This window comes from Nansenia antarctica (genome assembly GCF_963989245.1).
Source record: "Nansenia antarctica genome assembly, chromosome: 1".
NCBI classification, from domain to species: domain Eukaryota; kingdom Metazoa; phylum Chordata; class Actinopteri; order Argentiniformes; family Microstomatidae; genus Nansenia; species Nansenia antarctica.
Genome location: NC_137674.1, coordinates 55,280,796 through 55,295,484, shown reverse-complemented (window position 1 = coordinate 55,295,484; position 14,689 = coordinate 55,280,796). Strand labels below are relative to the sequence as shown.

The 14,689-nt window shown below is 44.6% G+C and overlaps 1 protein-coding gene across 1 annotated transcript in view; it reads left to right on the top strand.

Moving 5' to 3' along the window:
* Window positions 1-6,014: 6,014 nt before the first annotated feature.
* The window catches only part of ppp4r4 (protein phosphatase 4, regulatory subunit 4), a gene marked incomplete at both ends in the record, with an annotated part of 109,405 nt that continues 100,730 nt past the window's right edge, over window positions 6,015-14,689 (top strand). The window contains 2 exons of the mRNA XM_080536641.1: window positions 6,015-6,119; window positions 7,599-7,672. Coding sequence (XP_080392767.1) covers window positions 6,015-6,119; window positions 7,599-7,672 — 179 coding nt within the window. The remainder of the gene's footprint in view (window positions 6,120-7,598; window positions 7,673-14,689) is intronic.

Below are 14,689 nucleotides of genomic sequence, written 5' to 3'. Positions count from 1 at the left end.
AGTTTGGGAACCCTTTTGGATGATTCTTTCTTACAGTGGGGAAAATAAGTATTTCAGCCCCTGCTGATTTTGTTAGTTTAACCCCTTTGCTACGAGGGGGGTCAGCTTTGATGACTCCCCGATGCCTCCTGCTGGCTATGTAGAACATTACTATCCCCTGGACTGATTAACTGATGATTGTCACCTGTGTGTGTTTGTATGTGTTACTTAGGTGTGTCCCATTTCCCTGTTCCCTTGTCATTCGTTTATACTTGTATGCGTGGTGAACCCTTTGCTTATCCTGTGGAATATTCTGTAATATATAGCAGTGGCGGCTAAAAATGTTGGGTGGGGCACAGGTTATGGGGGCATGCTCCACGGGGAAGAATATCAACTTTAAAATCTGGATTTTAGCATGAGAATATATATATATATATATATATAACTTGTATTAAAGGGCAAACTGCAAACACAACAAAAATATAATGTACTGTAGAGGCACATTTCAACAAAAGAGACAAGAGTTTTGGTGATCTATTTTCTGGTCCTGTACTGAGAGTACAAGTTGTTATTTTGATTAAACAGTTATCATTACGTTGCCTACGTCTTTCCTTTTTCCTCCGGCACTACAGTACGTACATTATGATGTATCGGACAGGTTGCTAAGTATGTGGCTGGCAAATAAGGAACAAATATTTACAAATCTTATGTATATATATTAGCTTTCAATATTGTTTATATTAGCTTTCTAAACGAAGACTTGACATGAGACAGTGCCGTGTCACTGGTTTCCCCAACAAGTGACAGGAAATACCTTTGTGATTAACTCACAAAAACTCTATTACACTCCGTAAGTCTTAGAGTGCTATTCGTAACTGTCTTAAACAATAGCCCTTAGAGTGCTATTCAATTACCACACCTCTCTGACACCACCTCACCTCTCTGACACCACCTCTCTGACACCACCTCACCTCTCTGACGCACGCGTGCACACACACACACACACACCGACTACTGAAGGACACACACACACACACACAGATACAGATTACTGTAGGACACACACACATGCACGCACGCACACACACACACACACACACACACACACACACACACACACACACACACACACACACACACACACATTTAGACTAACAAACAAAAAAGAAAAGAAAAACAACACTGTCCAACTCCACCAAACCAGGTCAGAAACAAGGCTTCCAGAGTTGTTAAGGCTTTTGATGATTAATCAAAATCCATCTAAAAAATAAAAATCATTGAAAAATAAAATTGCTTCTCATATCTTTATCGGGCTACACTACACGCCGGTGTACTTTAGGAGATAAGCTCCAACATGATATATAGATGTGAACTTTTGTAGCATATTTTGATCATCACATGTTAGGAAAATGTAATCAACATCTCTCTGGTATTTACTGTACAGAAGCAAACTATTAAAAGAAGAAATGTTGCTTTGTGATGTCAAAGGCAGCGGCACTAACAATGTACATTAACAATTGTATAAATATCAAATATTCTGATATCAAGTCCAACAAAAACATGTAGACATGAGTGTACTTATATATGCACTTACTCAGACAGAAGGAGGATTACACCGACGCTAATGCTAATGCTAGCTTGCGAACTCATAGTGAATATTCACACTTTTTAAAAAGCTGGGACCGGCGTGTACATCGTGGACCTCGTGGACCATGGTGCCGTTCAGCATCTGCTTGGACCCAACCGAATTGTCTTTTAGTTCAGAAGCACTTCTCCCAGTAGAACATGCAGCCGCCTCCATTGTTTCACTCTCAAAGTGAGGCGCCAAAGTCACGTAACAGTAATGAGGTCTACAATTGGCTATGGGGAGTTGCCTCCCCCTCCTTCATCTGGACGATCAATTGGCTATGGCGGAGATCCCTCCCCCTCCATACGGATATGATGTAATCTAGCTAGTAATCTTGCTCTCCGGGGCGCATTTTTTGCGCCCCGGACGGGAAATAGGAGACAGCCAATTGGAGCGCTGCTACGGCTCACGTGTAAGGCAAAAGTATTTGGCCTGCCATAGACTTGCATTCGGCCGGCGCCCCGACTCCTCCCCTATGCATTTTAACAGTGAATTTTACACACACACAGATAAAATGTTTATTGTATTGGAGGATTTTTAATGAATGCTGATAGGCGCCGACAGAATATCAGCTGCATTTTGTAAATAAACAATGTTTATTAAAAAAAAACGTTTACAAATCGCAACTAGGAAGTGAAGGTGGGGGCGGCGCCCCAGCGCCCTCTATTGGCCAGCCGCCACTGATATATAGACTTTGTCCTACCAGTAGTGATGGGGGAAACGAAGCTTTCGACGCATTGACACATTACACACAATTGTGCCGGAAAAAAGTGTCGATCTATCGATGCAGTCGATACAGCAGCTCCACAATGACATCTGCTGGTCAGGTCATGTGGCGGCTGTATCGACTTATTCACAAGTCAGGAATTTGAGGCAAAATACAATAAGCCCACCGTCATCTGTGATGACTAATAAAGGTGCTGTGATAAACTATGTCAATGTGTATGTGGCCATATAAACTGTGTCAATGTGTATGTGGCCATATAATATCTTAATTGTTGGTGTGTCTAGTAGACTATAATAAATACATATATGAATAAATAAATAAATGCAAATGTTGTGTCCATTTCTGATATGTAAAGATACAAATCTGAATGACATTTAGGCATGTGTGGGACATGGCTGTTTGACAATTGGGGCAGATATAGATGGTCAACATGGCATAACAGGGGCCACAGTGTTGGGACGTGCTTGTTGAACAGGGAAAGAGTGCAAAACAAGGCTATATTGTGGGAACTGGACAGGCATGTGCTTAAGTGAACAATAACATATGTATTGCTTGTGTACATGAACAGGCAAAGTGTGGGAGGGACATGGTTGTGTGGGACATGCTTGTGTGGGACAGATTAGCCTACAAATGTTTATTCAGAAAAACAATTTGCTCCACAGTGCTGGGACTGAGACGGCTCCTCTTCTTGCTTACAATGTCCCCTGCTTTTGAGAAAATCCTTTCACAGGGGACAGAGGTTGCTGGCATATGGAGGTATTTGGTGGCCAGCTTGTACAAGTTGACATATATGGTTTTATGTGTATTTCAGCGGGTCCTCCCCTCTGGGGAGGTAGGGGTCACTCAGGTACCGCTGCACCTCCACCATGGCGTCTGCTGTTGGGCTCTGAACATTATGTGCTGCACCTGCAAGGAACACAACAACAATTAGCCTAGTTGTCAAATTGACAGCTTTTTCATGTGATCCTAAACAATTGACTATGTTTTGCAACCAACCAACTCGAGTGTCCAGAAGCTCCCAAAAGTCGTCTGTCTCTTCGGCGGCAGGCATTTCCTGTGCTGAGGTTGGCTGCTAAGAGAAAGATAAAATAAATAAAATTAACTTTGTGGTCCTCTGGGAGGAATTTGTTCAGGACATACAATATGTGCTGCTGTTGAAATACACAGTGCAAAGGAAAGGGTATTTACCTGTGAGGTTGAAGCTGCATTATGTGTGCTCTGAATAGCTGATGCACACTCAGCAGTCAACCTCTTCACCACCTCCAGAGCATTGGCCGGGTTACCAAAGGCCAATGTTTTAAAACGGGGGTCCAGCAGCGTTGCCAATGCCATTCCCCACACTGCACCTTGCCGTCAGGAGCCGGAGCAGGTGCAGGCCCAGCTGTGAGGCAAAGCTGGGATGTCTGTGCTTAGGCTGGCCAGGGCCGCTCCCACCGACAGGCGCTGCTCCTTCATCCTCTGTAGGTGCTGTTCCATCTCGTGTCCACCTCCTGGGTTAGCTTGTGCTTGGGGACCGCCAACTGGCCCTGAAAAATGGACAGTCTCTCCATCGCTGTGCTACTAGACTTGAAGAAGGCTACAATCTTTCTAGTTCGCAAGCGTATGTCCTTGAGTTCAGGTGTTAGGTCCAGGGCAGGCCCTTATTCACGACCAGGTTGAGGCTGTGAGTGAAACACGGCACATGGCGTACTCCCAGCAGCTTTGCACAGGAAATCATGTTGGAGGCGTTGTCAGTGATGAGGCAGTGAACTTTGTCCTTCAGGCCCCATTCTCCCAGAAGAACACTCTTTGCCTCCTTTATGTGCTCAGCTGTGTGTGTTTGTGGGAATTTGGCCACCCACAGTAGCACGGTGGAGAGCTTTATTAATGAGCACCCCTGATATAGTCGAAACTGGCAACTGTTTTTTTTGTTTTTAGTAATCTGATCACAAAGTGACCCTACAGTTTATTAGCGGGTTCTAGGGCATCAAAATTGCATTTCCTTGAAACTGCGTTCACTGATAGCGTGTATGTGTAATTATGTGTATTTCTATATCTTATGTTTACCCAATCTAAAAGCTCACGGCACGTGCCTGGTGTACCCTTGTCTAAATGTAAGGGGTCTCCTATGGTTGGGGGGGGGGGGGAGGACGGCCCGGGGGCGTGCGGGGGATATCCCTTATTTTCGGGAAAATATCCCTTGTTTTCAAATCCCAATGTTGACAGGTATGCATAGATTACCTTGGTATGATGTTCAGACATATTGGTGTAATAATAATGGGCATGACCCGGTAATCATCATATTACAGACACTGGTAACAGGGTTGCCCTCATTAGCTGAAATATTGTAGAAATGAAAAACGATATGTTTCAAGTTTAAAGTGTATTTCAGTTTAAAGTGCATTTCATCAGGGTCACAACACACTTTTCATCAGATGAAAACATACACATAACGGTACACACAGTTATAAGGGTAAGTACGAGAACATAGTAATTAACAATGGTGCAGGTGACACAAGAGGTGAAGGAGACTTTTTCACCCTTCAAAGGGGATTAATAATGCAATTTACATTAAATGCTTATTGTACGTATGGTTTGAGTACTATGATTTGAGATGCTGTTTTGTCATGATCCCCTGTACAATGTGATGACGGACTCAGAACGGTGCGTCACGTTCCCTCAGCCAGGCAGCGCTGTGGCATGGCGTCGCCATGGAAACCTGTTTAGTTGCTGCAGTGCGTTTGCGTGGTTTATGCGTGTGCGCGGATTGTGTTGAAAATTACAGGGTGAGAGATATTTTCAAGACACTCTCTGGAAAACAAACGCCTTTACCATGCGCCTGTATGACTTTCGTCTTGGACTACACATATTTTCATGTGACTAGCTATGATATCGTTTTTATCCAGCATACAGACGAGCTTCGTTTCACTCAGTTTAACTCCAAGCTACTGTGCTAACATGTTGTAGCCAGCTAGCTCAGTGGTAGTAGCGTGCTTTTAAACATTTTCTATTACTTGTTTCGTTGCACTTGTCAAGCTATAGAGGCGAGCTTGCTTGAATGATACATTTTCAGAGTGTAGCTGAATTTCATTGGTCTCTCAGTCGCTCGTCATTTATCAGCAACAATGAAGCACTTTCATCCGTCTAGAAGGACTTCATCATGTTCATTATCGTACTCAAAATACAGGTCTGGAATATTGGGAGTTTTTGGAACTTTGTCTTCTTTAGGCGCTAGCTGTAACTATTAGAAACACGCTGCAAGTGCGCCAGGTGAACTGTACGGCTACAGCCTGATCACCCACCTCTGTTGGCATGAATAGAGAGCCTAAGTGTGGCCATTAGAACTGCAGTGGCACTGACTGTGAGAGACCGTACACATATAAATGTAAAGTAATTAAGTATTATTTAAGTATATACTATATAATTACGTATAGTATTTATTTAGCATGATAACATAGCAGGGTATCAAATCAGTCAAAGACATGGTGTGTTTTTTTGTATGTGCTTGGAACTATTCTGCCTGTCATCGCTGCTACCCATGATCCGGTTGCAAGGCATAACATCAGAGAAGCGTTTTGTCGTGGGTGGAACAGCTTTCCCCATATCAAAGAATTCATCTTACTCATTCACAGTTTCGAGCCGTGACCATGACAAGGCTTTAACATTTGCGACCGCAATTCCAATAAGGACACTAAAAAACAGATGTTCGTCAGCAAAATGAATGTGAGCCAGTCCAGTTTATTTGGACAGGTAGACGATCTGCAAGACTTGACATTCATCGAAAGACCTATACGCAGGAGTCTAAAGGTATTTACAGTGACGTTTGTTTGTTTAACACATGTTGTATGTATTTCTGTTTTGTTATAATCCCACATTTTCTCCAGAAATTGCCATTTGTTGGTCCTTTAATTGTATATTTGCTTAATTAAAAATACTTCATAGCCTAGGGCTACATAGTTAATCTTAGTCAAGGGGGGAATTATACACTGTATTATACTGACATTAGGTTATTTGTAATATCATTGTTAGGCTACATAATATGGGTACATTTGCATCCAACAATTATTGGATGTATTGCTGCTTCATTCATTCGAGTGTACCTCAACCCTCATCATTTGTTGTTTCACACAAATGAACAGTCAGTGCATAACACATCGACAGTACAGTATGTAGATATTTTCAGGATCATTAATGGTGTAGGCTACCCCTGTGAAATTATAACTTGTGCGAACCAAGAACTGGCTATGTAATGGGGGTTGCCCACACTTCTTGCTGTACAGCGTGACGCAGTTTCTGTCAGCTGCCCGCATCACTGACTCTGCCACTCATCTCCGCTCTCTCTCCTCCACTGCAGAGTAATTGTCTGTAGAATGGTTGAGGATTCCCTGTCAAATGTCATCCTCTAGTTTCACCTATTGAGGTGCAAATTATGTATTAAAAGAGTGTTCTCAACATGATATAAGAGATTCCTATCACACAACAACCTTTGATAACATTTGCATATGCACATTTGTTTCTTCCTCCCCCTTCTGTCCCTCTCCTCTTCCTTCTCCTCTTCATCTCTCCATTAACTTGCTTGTCAGGCTGCCAGAATGATAGTGAGGAAAGGGTAACTCTCATTCGTTGGCACCAGAGCTGATAATCTCTATTGGATTGTGTATGCATGACATGTGCTGTAACTAAGGGGGCGGGTGTTTTCTGTGCTTCCGTTTTTTTTTTCTGTATCGAGGAGAATCCAAATCTCAGATAATAAGAGAAGCCTTCACGTAAGAGACTACGCACACCCACACTCCTCCCCGCCCCCATGCTGCTCTCCCACGCCAGCAGGGAGGGGGAGGAGATGTAGTCAGGCAGTCCATCGTGCCTCGCTGCAACACCCCCTCACTTATTGGGCTGAGTCATTTCAGAGCAGTGATTGACTCCTGTCCAGCCCCCACCTTGCCTTACCTCACGCCGCTTGTAACCCTCTCTCCTGACCTGACCTTTCTTTAGCCAGGGTGACGGATTCTTACGATGCTGTGCAATACAGTCATTGTGATAGAGCCAACAAAGCGGTAACTGTAGCCACAGTGTACTGTGTGTGTGTGTGTGTGTGTGTGTGGTTACCATTGAGTTTAACATGAACTGCTCAAAGTTATCTTTTCAGGAAAACTCTCAACGTTCTTTTCGGAAAGCAGTCAAGTTAATTTATAGATAACTAATTTATGAAGTCGTCAATATTTCTCTGTTTATCTTTCAAGTACTACGTAATCCCTCACCACCCTCTTTCTCCTCTGCCTCTTTCAGACTGCTGAAGAGATCGATAAACTGACGGTGGATGAGGATTTGAATGACATAGAGCGGGCAGTCCACCTCCTCAGGTTAGGGGAATTTGGTTTATTGCAGATGAGGGCACAAACTACAGGTTCAATTCAAATGTTGACGCTATATCGAAGAAGTCCACTGAGTCAAAATCAACCTCACCATCTATACCTCTCACAGAGACTGTCATTGGGCATTGCCCAAAAAAACACACAAACATGGTTTAAATTAATTCTGGTTTAGGCTTAATCCAGGTTTAGTAAATCCAGGCTTAAACTAGGTTTAAACTTAATCGGAGATGTGTTGCATTTCATCATTTTAATCCTGGATTAGTTAAACGTAGTTTAAACCAGGATTAAAGTAGGATAAATTTATTTTCAGTGTCCACCATCTTGGATTCAGACGAAATGTAAAGAAAACAAAGCCACATCACATCATCAACCAAAGTGGTGATAAATTCCATAACTGTATACTAATTTGTTTCCAATCATATCTAGCTAGCTTACTTACTTATCAAATGTATCAAAAGACCTCTGCAGCTCATCCAGAATGCTACCGGCCTTCTGGTGTTCAACCTCCCCAAATTCTCCCCTCTCCTCCGCGTCCCTTCACTAGCTCCTGATAGCAGCTCGCATTAGGTTAAGACCCTGGTGCTCGCCTACCCAGCAGCAAAGGGAGCTGCCCCTTCCTTCATGCAGGCAATGATCAGACTCCATACACCTGCCCTTTCACTCCACTCCTCTGCTGTCCGACTGGCACCAACCGCCTCTGCGGTGTTGCAGTGGTCGTGCTGCCCGGTCACCGTCAGCTTTTCACCGTCCACCGACGGTGCTAGCTGAGTTTTTGACGGGTGATTGCCGGGTGGTAGCTTGCGAGACATGTAGATGCGCGATGGCATGGTATATTATGATATACCTTTGACACTCTGCTGACAATTCTGCAGACTGTGGACTTGTGAACTCCAAAAAGATACTTGTATAATGTAACAATAAACTTTGATTCTGTGACCATGGCTCAATGTCATGCATTGAGTCTAAAATAAAACAGGGAGCAGTGTTGTTACCAATCTACCCAGTACCATTAGCATAGCGCTATTCCACACAACTGAACATTTTCCCTTTACAAGGGTACACAAAATACAACTGTACCCTTGTCTATTGTTACGCCCCCTGGTGACTCGGGGTAGAAGGGCGCAACATAGAGCAACAAGAAGGACAAGGGAGGGTGCAGTCACACAAAAACCAGGAAACTAAGGGTTGCAATTAAATTGATATTTATTGATAAAGCAACACAGGGAACAGAGAGGACTAACAGTGGCACCAAATAAAAGTAATCAAAATAATAACCCCCACCCCCCTTTTACAGGTGCTAGGCACCTCAAAGTACAGTGGGTGGTGCTCACTCTAAACTGGGGTGCTAGACAGCAGGTATGTCCTACGTATATGCAGATGTAAACCCAGGGTATCTCAACTAGTCATCTGTCCCTGTGTGCACAAATAAACATAAATGATTAACAAACAAAATACATAATCAAGGTAATATAATAAATGGAAACCTTCATACTTAATTTACGTAAATCATCTAAATGAACAAAACAAATAACACAAACAAAACCAAACAGAGCTCAACCCACCAGAGCCCTGCCACAGCTCAAAACAGGAGAGAGAGAGACCACTCAGGACACAGAACATTTATAGGCAAAGACCAGGGGGCCGTTCCACTAAAGGTGGATCAGTATATCGGCGATTGAAATAAATCAGGCGATCGGGCAACTCGGGATTGGAATTCAAGCCTCAGGTGATTCCTCGAACGAGGATCAGGCTTGTGTGATGATGAATGAATGAATGAATGAATGAATGAATGAATGAATGGTCTTTATTGTCATTGCTATAGTACAGGTACCAAACAACAACATTTAGGAGGGGTGGCTCCCCTGGTGCTTGGAAAGAAAAAAAAAGAAAAAAAAACACAAGAAGGGAAGGAGCTGGTTTACATAAATAAAGGCTATGTACACTATCCACTATACTATACTGTACAGATAGACGACTAGGGTTGTCATATTGCACATAGTGTTATTGCACATTCATTTGAAGTGTCGCAGTTTGCAGGCTAGAAATGTACATATTTGTGCCTCAGCACTACACCTGATTTTTTCAGTCCAGCAGCTGCCATCAATCCGTCCAGACTGTCCAGGGCCCAGAACCTAGGTCTTTGCTGTGTTCAGGGCCTGGATGGCCCTGGGGTAGAAGCTGTGCTTCAGTCTGTTTGTCCTTGCGGCCATGGTCCTGTACCGCCTTTTCGAGGGCAGCCGGGTAAAGTGTTCGTACCCAGGGTGGGTTGGGTCTCTGGAGATCTTGGAGGCCTTCCTGAGACAGCGTGTGTTGTACAGCTCTTCCAGAGAGGGGAGGGGGGCGTCGGTGATCTTCTGGGCTGTTCTCACGACTCTCTGTAGCGCATTTCTCTCCGCGGTTGTGCAGCTGGAGAACCAGTTGCAGATGCCGTAGGTGAGGATGCTCTCCACTGCGCCGCGGTAGTAGGCCACCATTATCTCCTGCTTGATGTGTTCCTTCCTGAGGACTCTCAGGAAGTAGAGCCGCTGTTGTGCCTTCTTGATGGTGGCTGTTGTGTTGTTCTTCCAGGACAGGTCATCCTGTATGTGCACCCCCAGGAATCGGAGGGCTGAGACTCTCTCCACGCTCTCTCCGTCGATGAGCAGGGGCTGGATCTCGGACTTTTTCCTCCTGAAGTCCACGATGATTTCCTGGGTCTTTGACTTGTTCAGCAGCAGGTTGTTAACCTTGCACAGCTTGCTCAGTTGCTCTACCTCATCCCTGTACGCCGCCTCGTCCCCCCCCGAGATGCAGCCCACCACGGTGGTGTCGTCTGCAAACTTTACGATGGAGTTGCTGGGGTGGACGGGGGTGAAGTCGTAGGTGTAGAGGTTGTAGAGGATGGGGCTTAGCACGCAGCCCTGGGGGGAACCAGTGCTGAGTCTGAGGGCTGTGGAGGTGTGGGAGCCCACCCGCACCCTCTGGGGGCGGTCGGTCAGGAAGTCCTTGACCCATGCACATATAGAGTGTGATAGTCCCAGGTCTAGTAGTTTGGTCACTAGCCTGTCTGGAAGGATGGTGTTGAAGGCAGAGCTGAAGTCCACAAAGAGCAGTCTCGCGTAGCTGTTTCCCCTCTCCAGGTGGGATAGAGTGGCGTGGAGAGTCGTCGCGATGGCGTCCTCTGTGGACCTGTGGGCTCTGTAGGCGAACTGGTATGGATCCAGGTTGGGCGGGAGGCGTGTGAGTATGTGGGCCCGGACTAGTTTCTCGAAGCACTTCATGATGATTGGTGTGAGTGCCACCGGGCGGTAGTCGTTTAGGCAGCTCACCGTGCTTTTCTTCGGGACTGGGATGATAGTTGAGGTTTTCAGGCAGGGTGGGATGGTGGCCTGGGCCAGGGACTGGTTGAACATGTTGGTGAAAACCCCGGCCAGCTGGTCGGCGCAGTCCCTCAGCGCAGTCCCTCAGCAACCGTCCCTGTGTTCACAGATGAGTGTTCACAGAAGAGTGTTCACAGAAGACAGGCTTACAAATCTTCGATATGGGCGCGTGCACGCAGACATAAAGAGCCCCGAAGAGTCGATCTGTCTAAATTAAGATACTCCACTCTGCAGGGGTCCTACATTTGCGCAGCATTACGAATTATTGATCTTTATGAAGACGGAAAAATAAGATGTAAAATAGTGCAATACTGCCGCAATTAACAAGGCGAGGGAAATGGTTTGGCAAGAAATTGCTGACCGATTAAATGCGTAGGTCATACTAGCCCCAGTTATTGTTATATGTTCATATTTTAATAAATGAATATTACTACTGTGGTGATATACGCAGCAGGCTACCAGCCGTCATATCGCCACAATGGCCTAGTGGTATCGACCGCTGCCGTGGTATTTATTCGTCATTTTATATCGGTGGTTCAAATCCCTCTTCGGACACACTTTTTACTGCATTTCGTTGTCTGAATCTAATCTAAAATCTCATCTAAAAAAGTATGTAGGCTATAAAATTATGGTGCAGGCTAATTTACAAGAACTGACACGATTACAATGGTGTTTGAAGCCTTTGCATGAAATCTTCGGTTAAATGTAAAAAAAATAAATAAATACTTAAATCAAGTCTCGAACACGCAACCTTTGAAACTCTAGCTGGCTGCCTTAACCACTGCGCCAGCCAGACCGCTGTGATGACAGCAATGCAAGTTGAAACAATTACTTTTTTTTTTTACACTCTTTTCTTTATTGATCTATCTATCACACTTTCAAAATATCAAGTTATCTATCACACAATCAAACTATCTATCAATCGATCACACTTTCAAAATATCAAATTATCTATCTATCACACAGTCAACCAATCTATCTATCTATCTCGTGTGAAGTGGGCACTAATATTTCCTAAAAGACACGTGAGGAACTGTCGTTCGGGATGTAGTTTCCGCCTGTGAGCCTTTTTTGACGCACCTATTACGTTAGCCAGTCTTTTAGCCTGCTCGCGACCAGGCTAATTATATCTGACTCAGAAGGAGCTCAACCAAGCAGCGAATTATTTGAGCCACATTGATGGAACCGAACGCAAGCTAACATTATCGAGGCTTAGAACTTTATCGAGGCTTAGAAGATAATCTCGCTTAGTGGAACGGGCCTCAGGTTGATTGTAGATCAGGAACAGGTGTGAAATGATGGGACTGGAACCAAGCAATTATCTGAGAATTTAGGAAAAATTACAACAGCAGGGGGAGACCAAAACACAACACACAACACAATACAAACAGCAGGCCTGCTACAACACAAACACACACAGAACACCAACACCGTACATAACATCTATGTTTATTTTTTTCTTTGTCTTTCCTCTTCCAAGAGGTGTAATATGCATTTGTAAATCTCAGGTTCAATGCAGTGTTTTTTTTTTTAACATCATCAGCGACGACTGTGGGTTATTGCATTTACTGTTGTTCTCTGGTTCATGTCCTTATACCAGTGCTCAGTCACACTGTGATTTTACTTGTGTAAACAGTTAATGAGTAACGTTAGCCGGCTTTGTGCGTGTACTCTCATGTAGGCCTACTTCGTATTAATGAGCTGATGATCTTTCAGTGTGTGTGTGTGTGTATGTATGTGACTGTCAGTCATAAGTTTATATTCTACGGATGTTGTTCAGTGCTGTATGCGCGTTCCCGGTTATGTGTGTACTCTTGTGTACTTCATATTCGATGAGCTGATTATCTCTCTTGTACTTCATATTCGATGAGCTGATTATCTTTCACTGTGTGTGTGTGTGTGTCAGTGTATTGGGCGTATCTGTCAGTCAAATTATTTAAATTAATTTAAAATTAAAATTATTATTACATGTATATTATACGGTAACCTATGTTCAGTGCTGTATGCGTGTTCCGCATGTTCTGCTGAGACATTTTGAGGAAGGAGGCAGATACAAGGTATCTGCTTGAGAACGGTGGAAAGGTTTCCTTGTTAGAAAGAACTCAGAAAGAACTGACTTAAGACACAGTTAGCAGAGGATGGTTTCTGTTTCTCCTGAGACAATTTGAGGAAGGAGGCAGATACAATGATGGACCCATATCAATTTGTCTACTGATATATGGAGATCTTTCTTGGTCACGTGGCCGGAAATTATATATTGATGACTCAGAGAGAAGGTTGAATCGTAATCATTGTATTAGGCAGATCTGGGTTGCATTCCCATGTACAGATGTTTCCAAGGCAGCATGCTCTGTTAAGTCCAAGTTTCAAGCATGGCTACAACATAGGAGATGTCGAGCTTGGCTGCGGCTGATGCCGAGCATGGCTGTGGCATAAAGAGATGCCAAGCAAAGTACTGATTGTTTGTTACAGCTTATATACCGTTCTCAGAGAGGAAATAGCTTTTACCTCGTAACTTACAATACTGACATTAGTTCCCATACATGGCTATTCTGTGTTCATGCTGTTCTGCTCTGCAGCTGACCACTGCAGTAAGGCTCCTATGTCCTTAGAGTTAAACTGGTCTCACTGTTACTTGATATGGTATGTGCCTGCTCCTAAAGATGTTGTTTACTACTGAGAGTGGGCACACTTAAAGCATGTTTAAGGTTAAACAATGAGTATTGCAATATTTGATAGGCACACAACATTTGCATATAGTCACACAAAAACGCATCATAACATCTACCATGCCAACCGGTCTGTTGAGGATACAGTTAACATAGCACTCCACTACATCCTGCAACACCTGGAATCACCAAACACCTATGCACAGATCCTGTTCATAGACTTCAGGTCTGCCTTCAATTCCATCAACCCACTCAAACTCTTCACCACTCTTTTGGACATGAACATTGACCCAGCCATCTGCCACTGGATCCGGAGCTTCCTGTGGAACAGACCACAAAGGGTGAACTAAACAACTTTACATCACGCCCTCTTGACACCCTATGGCAGGAATATGAGCATGAGGACCTGGAACAGTACACGTCGTCGGTTCTGAACCACATAGTGAACTGCACCAACTCAGTCACCGTGGACAAACGGGTCCGGGTCTACCCCAACACGAAGCCATGGATGACTGGGAAGGTCCAAAAACTGTTAAATGAGAGGGACAACGCCTTCTTCGCAGGGAAGCGCACACCGCTGTACAGCTCCACCAGGGCCAACCTAAAGCGCGGCATCAAAGCGGCCAAGGCAGAGCACAGAGAGAAGATTGAGGAATGCCTCCTGAGCAACGACTCCAGGCGGATGTGGCAGGGGGTTCAGCAGATGACAAACTTCAGAGCCAACAGGCTCACAGCCGCAGAGGACGACCCCCTGCTGGCGGGAAAGCTGAACACCTTCTACGCCCGGTTCGACGAGGGGCGAACGGAGGTAACCACAACACAGACACCACTCTCTCCAGCTCTCAGCAGCCTCACCCTCACAGAGCACGAGGTGAGACGTGTACTGAAGGCGGTGGACCCCAGGAAAGCCTCGGGGCCGGATGGCGTCCTGGGACGGGTGCTGAGAGACTGCGCCGACCAGGGTTTTCACCAACATC